The sequence below is a fragment of the Nerophis lumbriciformis genome, linkage group LG19, assembly GCF_033978685.3.
Source record: "Nerophis lumbriciformis linkage group LG19, RoL_Nlum_v2.1, whole genome shotgun sequence".
NCBI classification, from domain to species: domain Eukaryota; kingdom Metazoa; phylum Chordata; class Actinopteri; order Syngnathiformes; family Syngnathidae; genus Nerophis; species Nerophis lumbriciformis.
The window spans coordinates 27308511-27326038 of NC_084566.2; the positions used below are offsets into that span (position 1 = coordinate 27308511).

Below are 17528 nucleotides of genomic sequence, written 5' to 3' on the forward strand. Positions count from 1 at the left end.
GAAAAGTTTTCACTTCTTGATCTACTCGTTAATGTGGTGTTTTGATTTTAGTCATTGAATGTTGATTGCTTTATTTCATCAGACTTAATCTGCCATTTTCTGTGTTTTTCATAAAATATATCATTATGACTAGAGATGTCCGATAATATCGGCCTGCCGATATAATCGGCCGATAAATGCTTTAAAATGTAATATTGGAAATTATCGGTTTCAATAAGTAAAATTAATGACTTTTTAAAACGCCGCTGTACGGAGCAGTACATATCCGGTAAAACACGGACGTAGAACATACTTGCCAACCCTCCCGAATTTCAGTGTCCCTCCCGAAAATCTCCCGGGGCAACCATTCTCCCGAATTTCTTCCGATTTCCACCCGGACAACAATATTGGGGGCGTGCCTTAAAGGCACTGCCTTTAGCGTCCTCTACAACCTGTCCTCACGTCCGCTTTTCCTCCATACAAACAGCGTGCCGGCCCAGTCACATAATATATGCGGCTTTTCCACACACACATGAGTGAATGCAAGCATACTTGGGTGGCCGTATAAACAACTTTAACACTGTTACAAATATGCGCCACACTGTGAACCCACACCAAACAAGAATGACAAACACATTTCGGGAGAACATCCGCACCGTAACACAACATAAACACAACAGAACAAATACCCAGAACCCCTTGCAGCACTAACTCTTCCGGGACGCTACAATATACACCCCCGCTACCACCAAACCCCGCCCCCTTTGTGACTTCAATAATAAATATGGCATATGTTGGCACTTTTTTGCATAACTGGAGTGGAAGTTGTTCTCTTATTTTGGAAAACCTTGTTTTTGATTGATTGATTGATTGAAACTTGTATTAGCAGATTGCACAGTACAGTACATATTCCGTACAATTGACCACTAAATGGTAACACCCGAATACGTTTTTGAACTTGTTTAAGTGATTTACCACGTAAATCAATTCATGGTAAAGTTACATTGTTTAATGCATCCAGCGGGGCATCACAACAAAATTAGGCATAATAATGTGTTAATTCCACAACTGTATATATCAGTATCGGTTGATATTGGCATCGGTAATTAAAGGGGAACATTATCACCAGACCTATGTAAGCGTCAATATATACCTTGATGTTGCAGAAAAAAGACCATATATTTTTTTAACCGGTTTCGGAACTCTAAATAGGTGAATTTTGGCGAATTAAACGTCTTTTTAGTATTCGCTCTCGGAGCGATGACGTCACGTTGTGACGTCACATCGGGAAGCAATCCGCCATTTTCTCAAACACCGAGTCAAATCAGCTCTGTTATTTTCCGTTTTTTCGACTGTTTTCCGTACCTTGGAGACATCATGCCTCGTCGGTGTGTTGTCGGAGGGTGTAACAACACGAACAGGGACGGATTCAAGTTGCACCAGTGGCCCAAAGATGCGAAAGTGGCAAGAAATTGGACGTTTGTTCCGCACACTTTACCGACGAAAGCTATGCTACGACAGAGATGGCAAGAATGTGTGGATATCCTGCGACACTCAAAGCAGATGCATTTCCAACGATAAAGTCAAAGAAATCTGCCGCCAGACCCCCATTGAATCTGCCGGAGTGTGTGAGCAATTCAGGGACAAAGGACCTCGCTAGTACGGCAAGCAATGGCGGCAGTTTGTTCCCGCAGACGAGCGAGCTAAACCCCCTATCGACCCTAGCTTCCCTGGCCTGCTGACATCAACTCCAAAACTGGACAGATCAGCTTTCAGGAAAAGAGCGCAAATGAGGGTATGTCTACAGAATATATTAATTGATGAAAATTGGGCTGTCTGCACTCTCAAAGTGCATGTTGTTGCCAAATGTATTTCATATGCTGTAAACCTAGTTCATAGTTGTTAGTTTCCTTTAATGCCAAACAAACACATACCAATCGTTGGTTAGAAGGCGATCGCCAAATTCGTCCTCGCTTTCTCCCGTGTCGCTGGCTGTCGTGTCGTTTTCGTCGGTTTCGCTTGCATACGGTTCAAACCGATGTGGCTCAATAGCTTCAGTTTCTTCTTCAATTTCGTTTTCGCTACCTGCCTCCACACTACAACCATCCGTTTCAATACATTCGTAATCTGTTGAATCGCTTAAGCCGCTGAAATCCGAGTCTGAATCTGAGCTAATGTCGCTATAATTTGCTGTTCTATGCGCCATGTTTGTTTGTATTGGCATCACTATGTGACGTCACAGGAAAATGGACGGGTGGTTAAAATCAGGCACTTTGAAGCTTTTTTTAGGGATATTGCGTGATGGGTAAAATTTTGAAAAAAAACTTCGAAAAATATAATAAGGCACTGGGAACTGATTTTTAATGGTTTTAACAATTCTGAAATTGTGATAATTTGCCCCTTTAATGCATCCAGCGGGGCATCACAACAAAATTAGGCATAATAATGTGTTAATTCCACAACTGTATATATCGGTATCGGTTGATATCGGAATCGGTAATTAAGAGTTGGACAATATTGGAATATCGGCAAAAAAGCCATTATCGGACATCTCTAATTATGACATTAATAATATTTGTCTCCTACTGGACACAGTCTCTCCATCTTCTAGGAAAACCGAGCAAAGTCTAAGTGCGGTTCTAATGTTGAACTAATGTCCTCTCTAGGTAACTACCAGCTGTCACCGACGGTCAACATGCCACAGGATGACACCATCATCATCGAAGATGACCGGCCGCCGCTACTTCCGCCACATCTGTCCGACCAGTCGTCTTCCAGCTCCCACGACGATGTTGGCTTTAACGCTGATGCGACACTGCCGTGGGCCAAAGATCTTCCCGCTCCCAATGAAAGGTGGGAAATATGCACACTGATGCATCTAATCACAGCAGTATGATGATTCTATGTGTCTACATTAAAACATTCTTCTTCATGCTGCATTAATATATGCTCCTTTTAAACTTTCAAGCAGAGAGGGAAATCACATCTAAGTATATTTACCAAAAGTGTATTTATTAAACAGTTATTAAGCAGTGGCACAAACATTCATGTCATTTCAAAACAGAAAGTGAAAGATTGTCAGAGACATTTTAAAACAAGCCAAGAGTGCACTTTTGTGCATGATGTCACTAAGATGACATATCAAAACAACACTAAATTAAAGTGCACTTTTTGTACAGAACGCCACTACAATGGTTTAAAACAAATAAAGTGCACTTTTGTGCATGATGTCACACAAGATATTTCAAAAACTGTCAAATAAAAATGAGCTGCATAATTGGAAATCAAAATAGTGTATGTCCTTTGGTATGTGGTAGGTTCCTGCAGAAGTTATCTCCTCTTATTTTTGACTATTTTTCTCATATGGTGATGATCTGGAAATGGAAGAGGCCAGGCTCAATTGGGTCAGTGCTGGTTGCTTGTTGGGCCAAGATGTTGACATGCGCAGTTTCAAGCACTCCTTATTCTCTCGCGGGTGACTTTTCAAATGATGCTACAAATCAGTAGCAGCAATGCTTTTGCCGCACACTTGACATATTACGGTTGTCTGTTCAACATCTTCCCGCTTGAAGCCAAACCACCGCCAGACGATGGACCCCGTGCTGTTTTTCTTGGGAATTAATTCTTCTTCCTTCATTTGTTACCAGATTGGCACCTTCTCTCTCTCGTATTACCACTCGCACCACTCCGCTCGCACCACCTGCCACAGCTAACTTTACCATGCCGCTACCTCTCTGCTCCGCGCGCGACAGTATGTGACGTATGTAAGAAGGTGCGCTTGTTTTATCTCTCTGTGCGGAGGAGAGACGAGAGTGAGAAAAGACTGCAGTGTAATACCCGCAGCTAAAAGCTTGAGAATGTATACTCGAATACTCACGATATAGTCATTTTCTATACCTAATATAGTACCGTATTTTTCGGACTATAAGTCGCAGTTTTTTTCATAGTTTGGCCGGGGGTGCGACTTATACTCAGGAGCGACTTATGTGTGAAATTATTAACACATTACCGTAAAATATCAAATAATATTATTTATCTCATTCACGTAAGAGACTAGACGTATAAGATTTCATGGGATTTAGCGATTAGGAGTGACAGATTTTTTGGTAAACGTATAGCATGTTCTATATGTTATAGTTATTTGAATGACTCTTACCATAATATGTTACGTTAACATACCAGGCACGTTCTCAGTTGGTTATTTATGCCTCATATAACGTACACTTATTCAGCCTGTTGTTCACTATTCTTTATTTATTTTAAATTGCCTTTCAAATGTCTATTCTTGGTGTTGGCTTTTATCAAAAAAATGTCCCCAAAAAATGCGACTTATACTCCAGTGCGACTTATATATGTTTTTTCCCTTCTTTATTCTGCATTTTCGGCCGGTGCGACTTATACTCCGGAGCGACTTATACTCCGAAAAATACGGTATACTATATATTCCCTGTAAATAACACATTGAACATTAGAGATATCCGATAATATCGGCCTGCCGATATTATCGGCCGATAAATGCGTTAAAATGTAATATCGGAAATTATCGGTATCGTTTTTTTTATTATTGGTATCGTTTTTTGTTGTTGTTTTTTTTATTGTTTTTTTTTATTAAATCAACATAAAAAACATAAGATACACTTACAATTAGTGCACCAACCCAAAAAAAACTCCCTCCCCCATTTACACTCATTCACACTCATTCACACAAAAGGGTTGTTTCTTTCTGTTATTAATATTCTGGTTCCTACATTATATATCTACACAGTCTGCAAGGGATACAGTCCGTAAGCACACATGATTGTGCGTGCTGCTGGTCCACTAATAGTACTAACCTTTAACAGTTAATTTTACTAATATTCATTAATTACTAGTTTCTATGGAACTGTTTTTATATTGTTTTACTTTCTTTTTTATTCAAGAAAATGTTTTTAATTTATTTATCTTATTTTATTAATTTTTTTTAAAAGTACCTTATTTTCACCATACCTGGTTGTCCAAATTAGGCATAATAATGTGTTAATTCCACGACTGCATATATCGGTTGATATCGGTATCGGTAATTAAAGAGTTGGACAATATCGGATATCGGCAAAAAGCCATTATCGGACATCCCTATTGAACGTAAATCGTTCTCAGGACTGGACTGTGCACCTTACCTCCTTTTGCACTATTTTTTTTTTTTTCCTATGTTTTGCATATTTTGTAGACTGTCGCACTGATACTGGAGTTGCTTTTAATCTCATTGTGCCTGCGTATAGTGACAAGAAAAGGCATTCTATTCTATTCTATAAAACGCTTGACGTTGACATGATTTGACAAGGCTTATTTTTTATTTATTTTTTTATAAACATTTTCTGTATCATTTTTCATGAAATAGCTCCCAGATCCCTGATGGGAGCAATGCTGACGCCGCCTTCCTGCGCGAAGGTTTCGGACGCCAGAGCATGTCGGAGAAGCGGACCAAGCAGTTTGGGGACGCGTCCCAGCTAGAGATCATCAAGACGCGCAAGTCCAAGAGCATGGACCTAGGTATTGTGTTGTAAACCTCCTATTCTTCCCTTTTAAGCGTCAATCTAAGATGCGAGACGTGTTTGATATCTGTATTATTTTGATGAAAACAAGTATTGCCATTCAAAGCGATGTAGGCAGCTCAACCTTCAGTACCATCCACCCATCCATCCATTTTTCTACAAACACACATTATTTCCTGTCAGTACAACCATTCGCATTCCACCTCTTCTTCATCCTCACGCGCTCGCCTGTCCTCCTCAATCAAGAGCCGCCTCCTTCTTCTCGCAAAGTGGAGAACTCTTCACCTTGAAACGTCCCCAAAACAGCTGCTGATTGCTCCGACCCAAACATCCCGCCCTTGCGCTCTGCAATCATCTCGCGTCTTCCTCATCTTCCGCAACAGATTGCAGCAACAAGCCTGATTGCTAGCACTACTAACCCCCCTCCCCCCCCCCCCTCCCCCATCCCTCTCTGCACTCACCTGCTGGTCTGGCATGGCGTCCTGTCCTTAACAGAGATGAAGGCGTTTGTTTTGTGATGTTTGCATCTGCAGCGGGATGTTGCATGAGGAATGTGATAAGCACTAACTGAACCTCCAAATTTTTACCCCCCCTGTTTGCCCCCGCCCACCCCCCCTTTCGCTTCCTTTAACAGTCGCCGACGAGATTAACCTCAGCCCTCGTCCTGACCCCAGCACAGGTAAGGCCCGGATCCGTAGAACTGATAGGAGCTGTTCGGCGTTAAAGGGAACATTATCACCAGACCTATGTAAGCGTCAATATATACCTTGATATTGCAGAAAAAAGACCACATATTTTTTTAACCGATTTCCGAACTCTAAATGGGTGAATTTTGGCGAATTAAACGCCTTTCTATTATTCGCTCTCGGAGCGATTACGTCACAACGTGACGTCACATCGGGAAGCAATCCGCCATTTTCTCAAACACCGAGTCAAATCAGCTCTGTTATTTTCCGTTTTTTCGACTGTTTTCCGTACCTTGGAGACATCATGCCTCGTCGGTGTGTTGTCGGAGGGTGTAACAACACGAACAGGGACGGATTCAAGTTGCACCAGTGGCCCAAAGATGCGAAAGTGGCAAGAAATTGGCCGTTTGTTCCGCACACTTTACCGACGAAAGCTATGCTACGACAGAGATGGCAAGAATGTGTGGATATCCTGCGACACTCAAAGCAGATGCATTTCCAACTGGACTGGACAGATCAGCTTTCAGGAAAAGAGCGCGGATGAGGGTATGTCTACAGCATATATTAATTGATGAAAACTGGGCTGTCTGCACTCTCAAAGTGCATGTTGTTGCCAAATGTATTTCATATGCTGTAAACCTAGTTCATAGTTGTTAGTTTCCTTTAATGCCAAACAAAAACATACCAATCGTTGGTTAGAAGGCGATCGCCGAATTCGTCCTCGCTTTCTCCCGTGTCGCTGGCTGTCGTGTCGTTTTCGTCGGTTTCGCTTGCATACGGTTCAAACCGATATGGCTCAATAGCTTCAGTTTCTTCTTCAATTTCGTTTTCGCTACCTGCCTCCACACTACAACCATCCGTTTCAATACATGCGTAATCTGTTGAATCGCTTAAGCCGCTGAAATCCGAGTCTGAATCCGAGCTAATGTCACTATACCTCGCTGTTCTTTCCGCCATGTTTGTTTGTGTTGGCATCACTGTGTGACGTCACAGGAAAATGGACGGGTGTATATAACGATGGTTAAAATCAGGCACTTTGAAGCTTTTTTTTAGGGATATTGCGTGATGGGTAAAATCTTGAAAAAAACTTCGAAAAATAAAATAAGCCACTGGGAACTGATTTTTAATGGTTTTAACCCTTCTGAAATTGTGATAATGTTCCCCTTTAAACAATCATGACGGTACAAAATCTTTACTTATTTTCATCCCGATGTTTCAGCCAGGAAGAGCTCTCCAGATATGAGCGTTTTATTCACAAAGACACGATGGCCCATCGCGCAAGTCTTTCATCTACTCTGGCAACTATCCAGCATCTGTGATTAATTGCTTTGCCTTGAAATTAACAGTTTGCAAGGACACCGAGAGGAGGTTAATGGATCAAAAGGTTTTGCACAATATTTTGCCTTTAAAGCAAACCTTGTAAATATTAACTCAACACGTATGTTAAGTAGTCAGTTAGCTGAAAAAAGAAGAGAATATAGGAAAAAAATGCTCATTTGTGTATTGTGTACAAATTGTGGGTCTGTGTTTTTTTTTTCCAGCAAACAGCATATCATGCACCGTTTGACTGAACAATCCATCAAAGTACGACTGTACACACACCATATTTTCTTTCAGTGTTCAGCGAGAAAGAGCAGAAAATTGTGCATTATGTAAAATCACAGTGGTATCAAACTACTACTATGAACACACCAACTACTTACTTTTTGTCTTTTTCCTGGGTCCCAATGATAGTCACACACACACTAGGTGTGGTGAAATTATCCTCTGCATTTGACCCATCCCCATGTTCACCCCCTGGGAGGTGAGGGGAGCAGTGAGCAGCAGCGGTGGCCGCGCTCGGGAATCATTTTGGTGGTTTAACCCCCAATTCCAACCCTTGAAGCTGAGTGTCAAGCAGGGGAGGTAATGGGTCCCATTTTTATAGTCTTTAGTATGACTCGGCAAGGGTTTGAACTCACGACCTTCCAGTCTCAGTAAGCTACATATTATGCACTATCTTGACGAAATAATCTTATTTCCATAACAGTGACATCAAACGACTCCCTGAGGCAGAAATATCAGCAAGCAAAATGTAATTGACACATGGACATCTTGCCTCAAAACCTCAAACTATTAACTACTATGAACACACCAACTATTATTTTTGGTCATTTTTCTGGGTTCCGCCGACACATAAGGACAGGCCGCATATTATGCACCTTCTTGACTTTATTACGACCACAATTTGTTTTCCTGTGTTCAGCGAAAAATAGCACAGAATTATCTAGATCAGGGGTCCCCAAACTACGGCCCGCCAGCATCCAAAATGCGGCCCGCGAGAAGTCCCAAGTTAAAGAAAAATATATATTATTATTATTTATTTTTTTTTTAACTTTTTAAAAATACTTTTTTTAAATCTGTCCTTTCTAATCAATTTTCTACCGCTTGTTACTCTCGGTGTCTCCTAGCCGCTCAGGCAAATCATATTGTCTAAAAATGCATTTTCCCATCGATAACATGTGTATGTATATATGTACTGTATGTATGTATATATATATATATATATATATATATATATATATATATATATTCAATAAAGTACTATCTATCTATCTATCCATCTATCTATCTATCTATCTATCTATCTATATATATACACATTTTCCCATCAATAACGTGTGTGTGTGTATATGTGTGTGTGTGTGTGTGTGTGTGTGTGTGTGTGTGTGTGTGTGTGTGTGTGTATATATCTATATATATATATATATCTATATATATATATATATATATATATATATATATATATACACATTTTCCCATCGATAACGTGTGTGTGTGTATGTTTATATATATGTATGTATGTATAACTTTAAAAAAATAATAATAAAATAAGATACATAAATTAAAAACATTTTCTTGAATAAAAAATAAAGTAAAACAATATAAAACAGTTACATATCAACTAGTAATTAATGAAAATTTGTAAAATTAACTGTTCAAGGTTAGTACTATTAGTGGACCAGCAGCACGCACAACCATGTGTGCTTACGGACTGTATCCCTTGCAGACTGTATTGATATATATTACCGATATCAACCGATACCGATATATACAGTCGTGGAATTAACACATTATTATGCCTAATTTGGACAACCAGGTATGGTGAAGATAAGGTACTTTTAAAAAAAATTAATAAAATAAAATAAGATAAATAAATTAAAAACATTTTCTTGAATAAAAAAGAAAGTAAAACAATATAAAAACAGTTACATAGAAACTAGTAATTAATGAAAATTAGTCAAATTAACTATTAAAGGTTAGTACTATTAGTGGACCAGCAGCACGCACAACCATGTGTGCTTACGGACTGTATCCCTTGCAGACTGTATTGATATATATTGATATATAATATAGGAACCAGAATATTAATAACAGAAAGAAACAACCTTTTTGTGTGAATGAGTGTAAATGGGGGAGGGAGGTTTTTTGGGTTGGTGCACTAATTGTAAGTGTATCTTGTGTTTTTTATGTTAATTCAATTTAAAAACAAAACAAAAACAACAAAAAAACGATACCGATAATTAAAAAAACGATACCGATAATTTCCGATATTTCATGAACCAAACTTCATGAATGTTTTTTATGACCAACAAGTATGTGCTCCAATCACTCAATCACAAAAAAATAAGAGTTGTAGCAATGATTGGAAACTCAAGACAACCATGACATTATGTTCTTTACAAGTGTATGTCAACTTTTGACCATGACTGTATGTTAAAAAAATAAACCTCTCACTGCTGTCTGCTTGGCTCCAATGAGTCTTGTCAATAAGTGTCATCAGCAGCGGTCAAGATTCTCAACAGATTCTGTCTAAATGTTAATCACTTATGTAAAGCGCGGCAGAGAAAGAACCTTGTTGTTTTTTTCTTCAGTTTGACACGACTGTTGGAGGTCAATGATAGATTTTATCTTCTCCCGTGTTTTGTTGCAAATGAGCCTGCATCACTAATTACAATGGGTGTGTGTGGACAGAGAGCGCTCTGTCCTCGTTTAAGGCAGCAAGCTGACAGCGAGCCATTTGTCATTGTCGCGTCTGGTGTGTTTCCGCGACCTGTGTGTGGAACCGCTACCACTTGAGACGCCGGGTTTGGGTCGGCGCCGCCTCCTGCGCTGGCTAATTATCACGGCTCACGTCAGGAGCCCGCCAATCAGAGCAATAATCTTTATGCGAGATGAACTCATCTGAAAAGAGGCATTGCATATTTTAGATGCAACAGCTGGCAAACGGTTGCGACGGATGAGAAGTGGGATCGTTACAGCACCGACAGCTGAATGTTTCATTGAAAATCCATCACGGCGACACCTTCCATTTGGACCCGGTAGAAGTCATCGTCTGTGTTTGCTAAGCCCAGGTGGCTTTTAGCTTTTTTTTTTACGGCATTAAAAAGCATGAATCTTCATTTTCAAATGTTTTATAAGACTTCAGCTGGACTTTTTGAGCCTCTAGTGCAGGGGTGTCAAACGTACGGCCCGCGGAACAGGTTCTTTACGGCCCGCGGGATGAGTTTGCATTTCATTCACTTTCATTCAAAGTTTTTGAATGAAAGAAACAGCTGTTCTAAATGTGTCCACTGGATGTCGCAATAGCAATTATTTGTATCTTTGTAGATGATGCTACAAATGTACAAAACAAAACCACATGATGTTAGTACATCAGTCAAGGAAAATGATCAAACTACATAATTAACATGCTGTAACTTGATTTTGATTAGAGATGTCCGATAATATCGGCTTCAAAATGTAATATCGGAAATTATCGGTATCGGTTTCAAAATTATCGGTTTCAAAAATCAAAATGTATGACTTTTTAAAACGCCGCTGTGTACACGGACGTAGGGGGGAGTACAGAGCGCCAATCCTTTGCGTGCCGGCCCAGTCACATAATATCTACGGCTTTTCACACATACAAGTGAATGCAAGGCATACTTGGTCAACAGCCATACAGGTCACACTGAGGGTGGCCGTATAAACAACTTTAACACTGTTACAAATATGCGCCACACTGTGAACCCACACCAAACAAGAATGACAAACACATTTCGGGAGAACATCCGCACCGTAACACAACATAAACACAACAGAATAAATACCCAGAATCCCTTGCAGCACTAACTCTTCCGGGACGCTACAATATAAACCCCCCGCTGCCCCCCCACCCACCCAACCCCGCCCACCTCAACGTCCTCATGCTCTCTCAGGGAGAGCATGTCCCAAATTCCAAGCTGCTGTTTTCAAGCTGCTGTTTTGAGGCAGGGCAGCACAGTGGGAGAGAGGGGTTAGTGCATCTGCCTCACAATACGAAGGTCCTGAGTAGTCTCAGGTTCAATCCCGGGCTCGGGATCTTTCTGTGTGGAGTTTGCATGTTCTCCCCGTGACTGCATGGGTTCCCTCCGGGTACTCCGGCTTCCTTCCACCTCCAAAGACATGCACCTGGGGATAGGTTGATTGGCAACACTAAATTGGCCCTAGTGTGTGAATGTTGTCTGTCTATCTGTGTTGGCCCTGCGATGAGATGGCGACTTGTCCAGGGTGTACCCCGCTTTCCGCCCGATTGTAGCTGAGATAGGCTCCAGCGCCCCCCGTGACCCCGAAGGGAATAAGCGGTAGAAAATGGATGGATGGATGGATGTATGTTTTGAGGCATGTAAAAAAAATAATGGGTGGGGGGGCCAGTACTTTTTATAGGCGGTATAGTACCGAATATGTTTCTTTAGTATCGCGGTACTATACTAATACCGGTATACCGTACAACCCTACCTTCCACCGATCTAGAATATAGTTCTCCAAGCCGAAAATCCTTAATGATTAAACGTGATGTCTACATAGCATTAATGGGAATATACAACATTGAAGAGGGGGGAATGCTGAGCAGACTTGCGATGAGGTGTTCACAAATCATTAGTGATTGGAAAATGACGCCAAGTGAGTGCATGGCACACTCACTACCTGTACTGAAAACCAAAACGCCACTCCTCCGACTTAATTTAGTACGAGCTGTCAATTGAGAGCGAAATAAGTACTTCCCAATGCAAATAGTTTGGTGCTTTGCAGTCAAATGACAAAGCAGCTGTATCGGTCACATACATATATATATATATTTTTCTTAAGTGTCACTCATCAAGGCTTCGAGGTACACTGTATTACTTGTTTCATAAGGTATCAATGTTTCAGTATTGTTTGACCCATCACTGCAAATTAAGCTAGTGTCTGCTGTTACTAGCCTAGTATTACCCAGAACAGCCCGTTCTATCCAGTCTTCATTGGCTTCCAGGTAAATTCCGCAGTGAGTTTAAAATGTTAGTCCTGACATTCTGTGCGTGGCATAGTGGGGCCCCTCAGAACGTCACTGACTTGCCATGTCCCTACTCTTCAGGGTGCAGCCTCCAGTCTTCAGACCAGGGCCTTCTAAAGATCCCAAAAACGTGTTTTAAAACCCGTGGGGACCTGGCATCCCAGGCTATAGCTCCCAGACTCTGGAACAGTTTGCACCAGTCCCTCCATGATCTTGACTGTGTTGACACTTTTAAGAAACATTTGAAAACTTCTCTTTTTAGTCACGCTTTTAGTTAATGCACCTTTTAACTATCCATTTTAATTCATTTTGTATTCCTTTTATGATGTTGCCCTTGTTGTTTTAATTGAATTGTTGTTTTACTTCACCTATGTTTTGTACAGCGCTTTGTGATTTTATCTGTGAAAAGCGCTTTAAAAAAAAAAAAAAAAGTACCGTACTTACCCGTATTTTTAGGACTATAAGTCGCAGTTTTTTTCAGTTTGGCCAGGCTCCAGTGCGACTTATATATGTTTTTTTTCTTTTTTTATTATGCATTTTCGGCAGGTGCGACTTATACTCCGGTGCGACTTATACTCCGAAAAATACGGTACTTATTACTAAGACATACTGTATATCCGTGACAATTCATGGAGCGAAGACTCCGCAGCTTTTGGCTTTTCCCCAAAAACGTGAAGATTTTGGGTCATGAATGTTGAACAAGTTTAATATTTATGATTTTTGCCCCACCCCCTTTGGAGCCAATTATCAGGACAAACTCACTCCTAACACTTTTGTAAATAATGTAAATAATTCAATGTACCGTATTTTTCGGACTATAAGTCACAGTCTTTTTTCATAGTTTGGCCGGGGGTGCGACTTATACTCAGGTGCGACTTATGTGTGAAATTATGAACAGATTGCCGTAAAATATCAAATAATATTATTTAGCTCGTTCACGTAAGAGACTAGACGTATAAGATTTAATGGGATTTAGCGATTAGGAGTGACAGATTGTTTGGTAAACGTATAGCATGTTCTATATGTTATAGTTATTTGAATGACTCTTACCATAATATGTTACGTTAACATACCAGGCACGTTCTCAGTTTGTTATTTATGCCTCATATAACGTACACTTATTCAGCCTGTTGTTCACTATTCTTTATTTATTTTAAATTGCCTTTCAAATGTCTATTCTTGGTGGTGGGTTTTATCAAATACATTTCCCCCAAAAATGCGACTTATATATATTTGTTTCCTTTTTTATTATGCATTTTCGGCCGGTGCGACTTATACTCCGGAGCGACTTATACTCCGAAAAATACGGTATATACTCAGATGATTAACTTGTGTGATGACTGTGTTATGCTGATAGTATATATTTATACCATGAATTGAATAACGTGGAACCTGACTTAAACAAGTTGAAAAATTTATTTGGGTGTTACCATTTAGTGGTCATTGTACGGAATATGTACTGTACTGTGCAATCTACTAATAAAAGTCTCAATTAATCAATCAAAACACACCTCAGACCACAGGAAAATCTTATAAATATAATCTTGTAAGACATAGTCGTTTTGGTAGGGAAAAGGGGAAAATCAGAACAAAAAAAAACCCACGTTTGTATTTGTGTGTGTGCCAAGCCTTAGTGTAAATCCTTGTGATCCACTTCACTGACACACAATTGAATTACAAACACAAGAAGAACTCATTAACTTAGAGGGAAGATGGAGTTAGCGTCACAGCCTGAGCTGACGTAGAGATGGCAGTGCTTTACAACGTGATTATACGAAATCAATAAAGCCTATGTTGTTGGGGTCACCGCCACCGAGACCTCGCCATTGTGAAGACATCAAGTGCTCGGCGACCGCTGGAGTTGACCTCGTCCTGATGAGCCGTAGAAAACTGGTGACGTCTTAAGACAGACATCAAGATGGGATTGTTTACTGATAGGAGGGTTCAAGTAAAACATGCAGCCTGTTTAGGAAGCAACGGTCGAAAAGTTAAAGGGTGGTATAGACTCCAAAAGCCCAATAAGTATCGTAAACAGAACTCTTTCTCACTATTCTCATAATACTACTTTATAATGTCATAGGCAATGTGTTTATAATCAGTGTATAACAGTGTTACAGTACGCCATAATAAGGGTCAGCTACCTACCGTATTTTTCGGACTATAAGTCGCAGTTTTTTTCATACTCAGGACTCAGGAGCGACTTATGTGTGAAATTATTAACACATTACCGTAAAATATCAAATAATATTATCTAGCTCATTCACGTAAGAGACTATACGTATAAGATTTCATGGGATTAGCAATTAGGAGTGACAGATTGTTTGGTAAACGTATAGCATATTCTATATGTTATAGTTATTTGAATGACTCTTACCATAATATGTTACGTTAACATACCAGGCACGTTCTCAGTTGGTTATTTATGCCTCATATAACGTACACTTATTCAGCCTGTTGTTCACTATTCTTTATTTATTTTAAATTGCCTTTCAAATGTCTGTTGTTGGTGTTGGGTTTTATCAAATAAATTTCCCCAAAAAATGCGACTTATACTCCAGTGCGACTTATATATGTTTTTTTTTCTTCTTTATGATGCATTTTCGGCCGGTGCGACTTATACTCCAGAGTGACTTATACTCCGAAAAATACGGTAATTTGCTGTGCGCAGAGGACGCGTGAGCAGTGCGCAATTGCGCAGGCGCGCACCTTAGAGGGAACGTTGCTTGTAAGAAACATAATTTATCTGCCGCCATTGAGCCGTGGATGACTCTTACCATAATATGTTACGTTAACATACCAGGCACGTTCTCAGTTGGTTATTTATGCCTCATATAACGTACACTTATTCAGCCTGTTGTTCACTATTCTTTATTTATTTTAAATTGCCTTTCAAATGTCTATTCTTGCTGTTGGGTTTTATCAAATAAATTTCCCCCAAAAATTCGACTTATATATGTTTTTTTCCTTCTTTATTATGCATTTTCGGCCGGTGCGACTTATACTCCGAAAAATACGGTACTTTGGTTTTAACATAACGGTTCGGTTCATTTTGGTACAGTAAAAGAAAAGAATGCAACACATAAATGTGTTTTTTTTGTATAATTGAAACAATAAACGGTTATTATATTTTTCATAAGTCACAAGAATGCAGACAAGTAAAACAGTAATAGTGTGAATTATTATTTTATTCGTAGTATTGTTAGTTAAAGTATGGCGTCATATTTGTGTCCTAATGTTGAGGTCGCTAAGTCAGATTTTGAGGACAGAAATATATAAAATGTATGAAAATGTAATTTCAGTTCTTATGTGTCTTGTACATGTTAAAGAATGGACAATAATCAAGCATCTTGAATCTTGAATATTTTGCAAAAAAAATTAACTTGAGCAAAACATTTTTTTTTTTGGAGTGAATATAAATGTATTTTGTGCACATACAAGTGTTTGCTATTATCCGTGTTAACTTGTACTACTAAAGTGGTGAATAGTGAACAACTACTACACCAACTCTGAACATGTGACTTAAGCAACTTTCTACAAAGCAAGTGCTGCAAAGCATGCTGGGAAACTGGAATAACTCCTGGGAACAGTAGCTCCCAGCATGCTTTACCACAGTTTTGTGAATAGTTGTTAAAAGCACATGTTTAGACTAGAGATAACATATTTGTTTATCCTACACCAGTTGTGTGTGTGTGTGTGTGTGCGTGCGTGCGTGCGTGCGTGCGTGCGTGCGTGCGTGCGTGTGTGTGCGTGCGTGCGTGTGCGTGTGCGTGTGACATCATGAGTCAGCCTGTTATGTTGAGTAATGACGTTCCGTCGTTTCTAATCTTAGTACAAAACCCAAAACCAGTGAAGTTGACACGTGTAAATGGTAAATAAAAACAAAATACAATGATTTGCAAATCCTTTTCAACTTATATTCAATTGAAAAGACTGCAAAGACAAGATATTTAATGTTCAAACTGGTAAACTTTATTTTTTGCAAATATTAACTCATTTGGAATTTGAAAATGTTTCAAAAAAGCTGGCACAAGTGGCAAAAAAGACTGATACATTTGAGGAATGCTCATCAAACACTTATTTGGAACATCCCACAGGTGAACAGTCTAATTGGGAACAGGTGGGTGCCATGATTGGGTATAAAAGCAGATTCCATGAAATGCTCAGTCATTCACAAACAAGGATGGGGCGAGGGTCACCACTTTGTGAACAAATGCGTGAGCAAATTGTCGGACAGTTTAAGAACAACATTTCTCAACGAGCTATTGCAAGGAATTTCGGGATTTCACTATCTATGGTCCATAATATCATCAAAAGTTTGAGAAAATCTGGAGAAATCACTGCACATAAGCAGCAAGGCCGGAAACCAACATTGAATGCCCGTGACCTTCGATCCCTCAGGCGGTACTGCATCAAAATCCGACATCAGTGTGTAAAGGATATCACCACATGGGCTCAAGAACACTTCAGAAAAGCACTGTCAGTAACTACAGTTCGTCGCTACATTTGTAAGTGCAAGTTAAAACTGTACTATGCAAAGCCAAAGCCATTTATCAACAACACCCAGAAACGCCGCCGGCCTAAAATGTACTGATGCAAAGTGGAAAAGTGTTCTGTGGTCTGACGAGTCCACATTTTAAATTGTTTTTGGAAACTGTGGACGTCCTGTCCTCCGGAACAAAGAGGAAAAAAAACATCCGGACTGTTATAGGCGCAAAGTTCAAAAGCCAGCATCCGTGATGGTATGGGGGTGTATTAGTGCCCAAGGCATGGGTAACTTACACATCTGTGAAGGCATCATTAATGCTGAAAGGTACATACAGGTTTTGGAGTAACATATGTTGCCATCCAAGCAACGTCTTTTTCATGGACGCCCCTGCTTATTTCAGCAAGACAATGCCAAGATACATGTTACAACAGCGTAGTAAAAGAGTGCGGGTACTAGACTGGCCTACCTGTAGTCCAGACCTGTCTCCCAATGAAAATGTGTGGCGCAATATG

The 17528-nt window shown here is 39.9% G+C and overlaps 1 protein-coding gene across 4 annotated transcripts in view; it reads left to right on the top strand.

Moving 5' to 3' along the window:
- Positions 1-17528, top strand: part of pard3ab (par-3 family cell polarity regulator alpha, b) — a 427849-nt gene that overhangs the window by 287292 nt on the left and 123029 nt on the right. For 3 of the 4 annotated variants that reach the window (XM_061979077.2, XM_061979075.2, XM_061979078.2), the window contains 3 exons: positions 2646-2832; positions 5357-5508; positions 6145-6189. In XM_061979077.2, the coding sequence (XP_061835061.1) occupies positions 2646-2832; positions 5357-5508; positions 6145-6189 (384 nt within the window). The remainder of the gene's footprint in view (positions 1-2645; positions 2833-5356; positions 5509-6144; positions 6190-17528) is intronic. The other variant, XM_061979076.2, reaches the window with a different exon arrangement.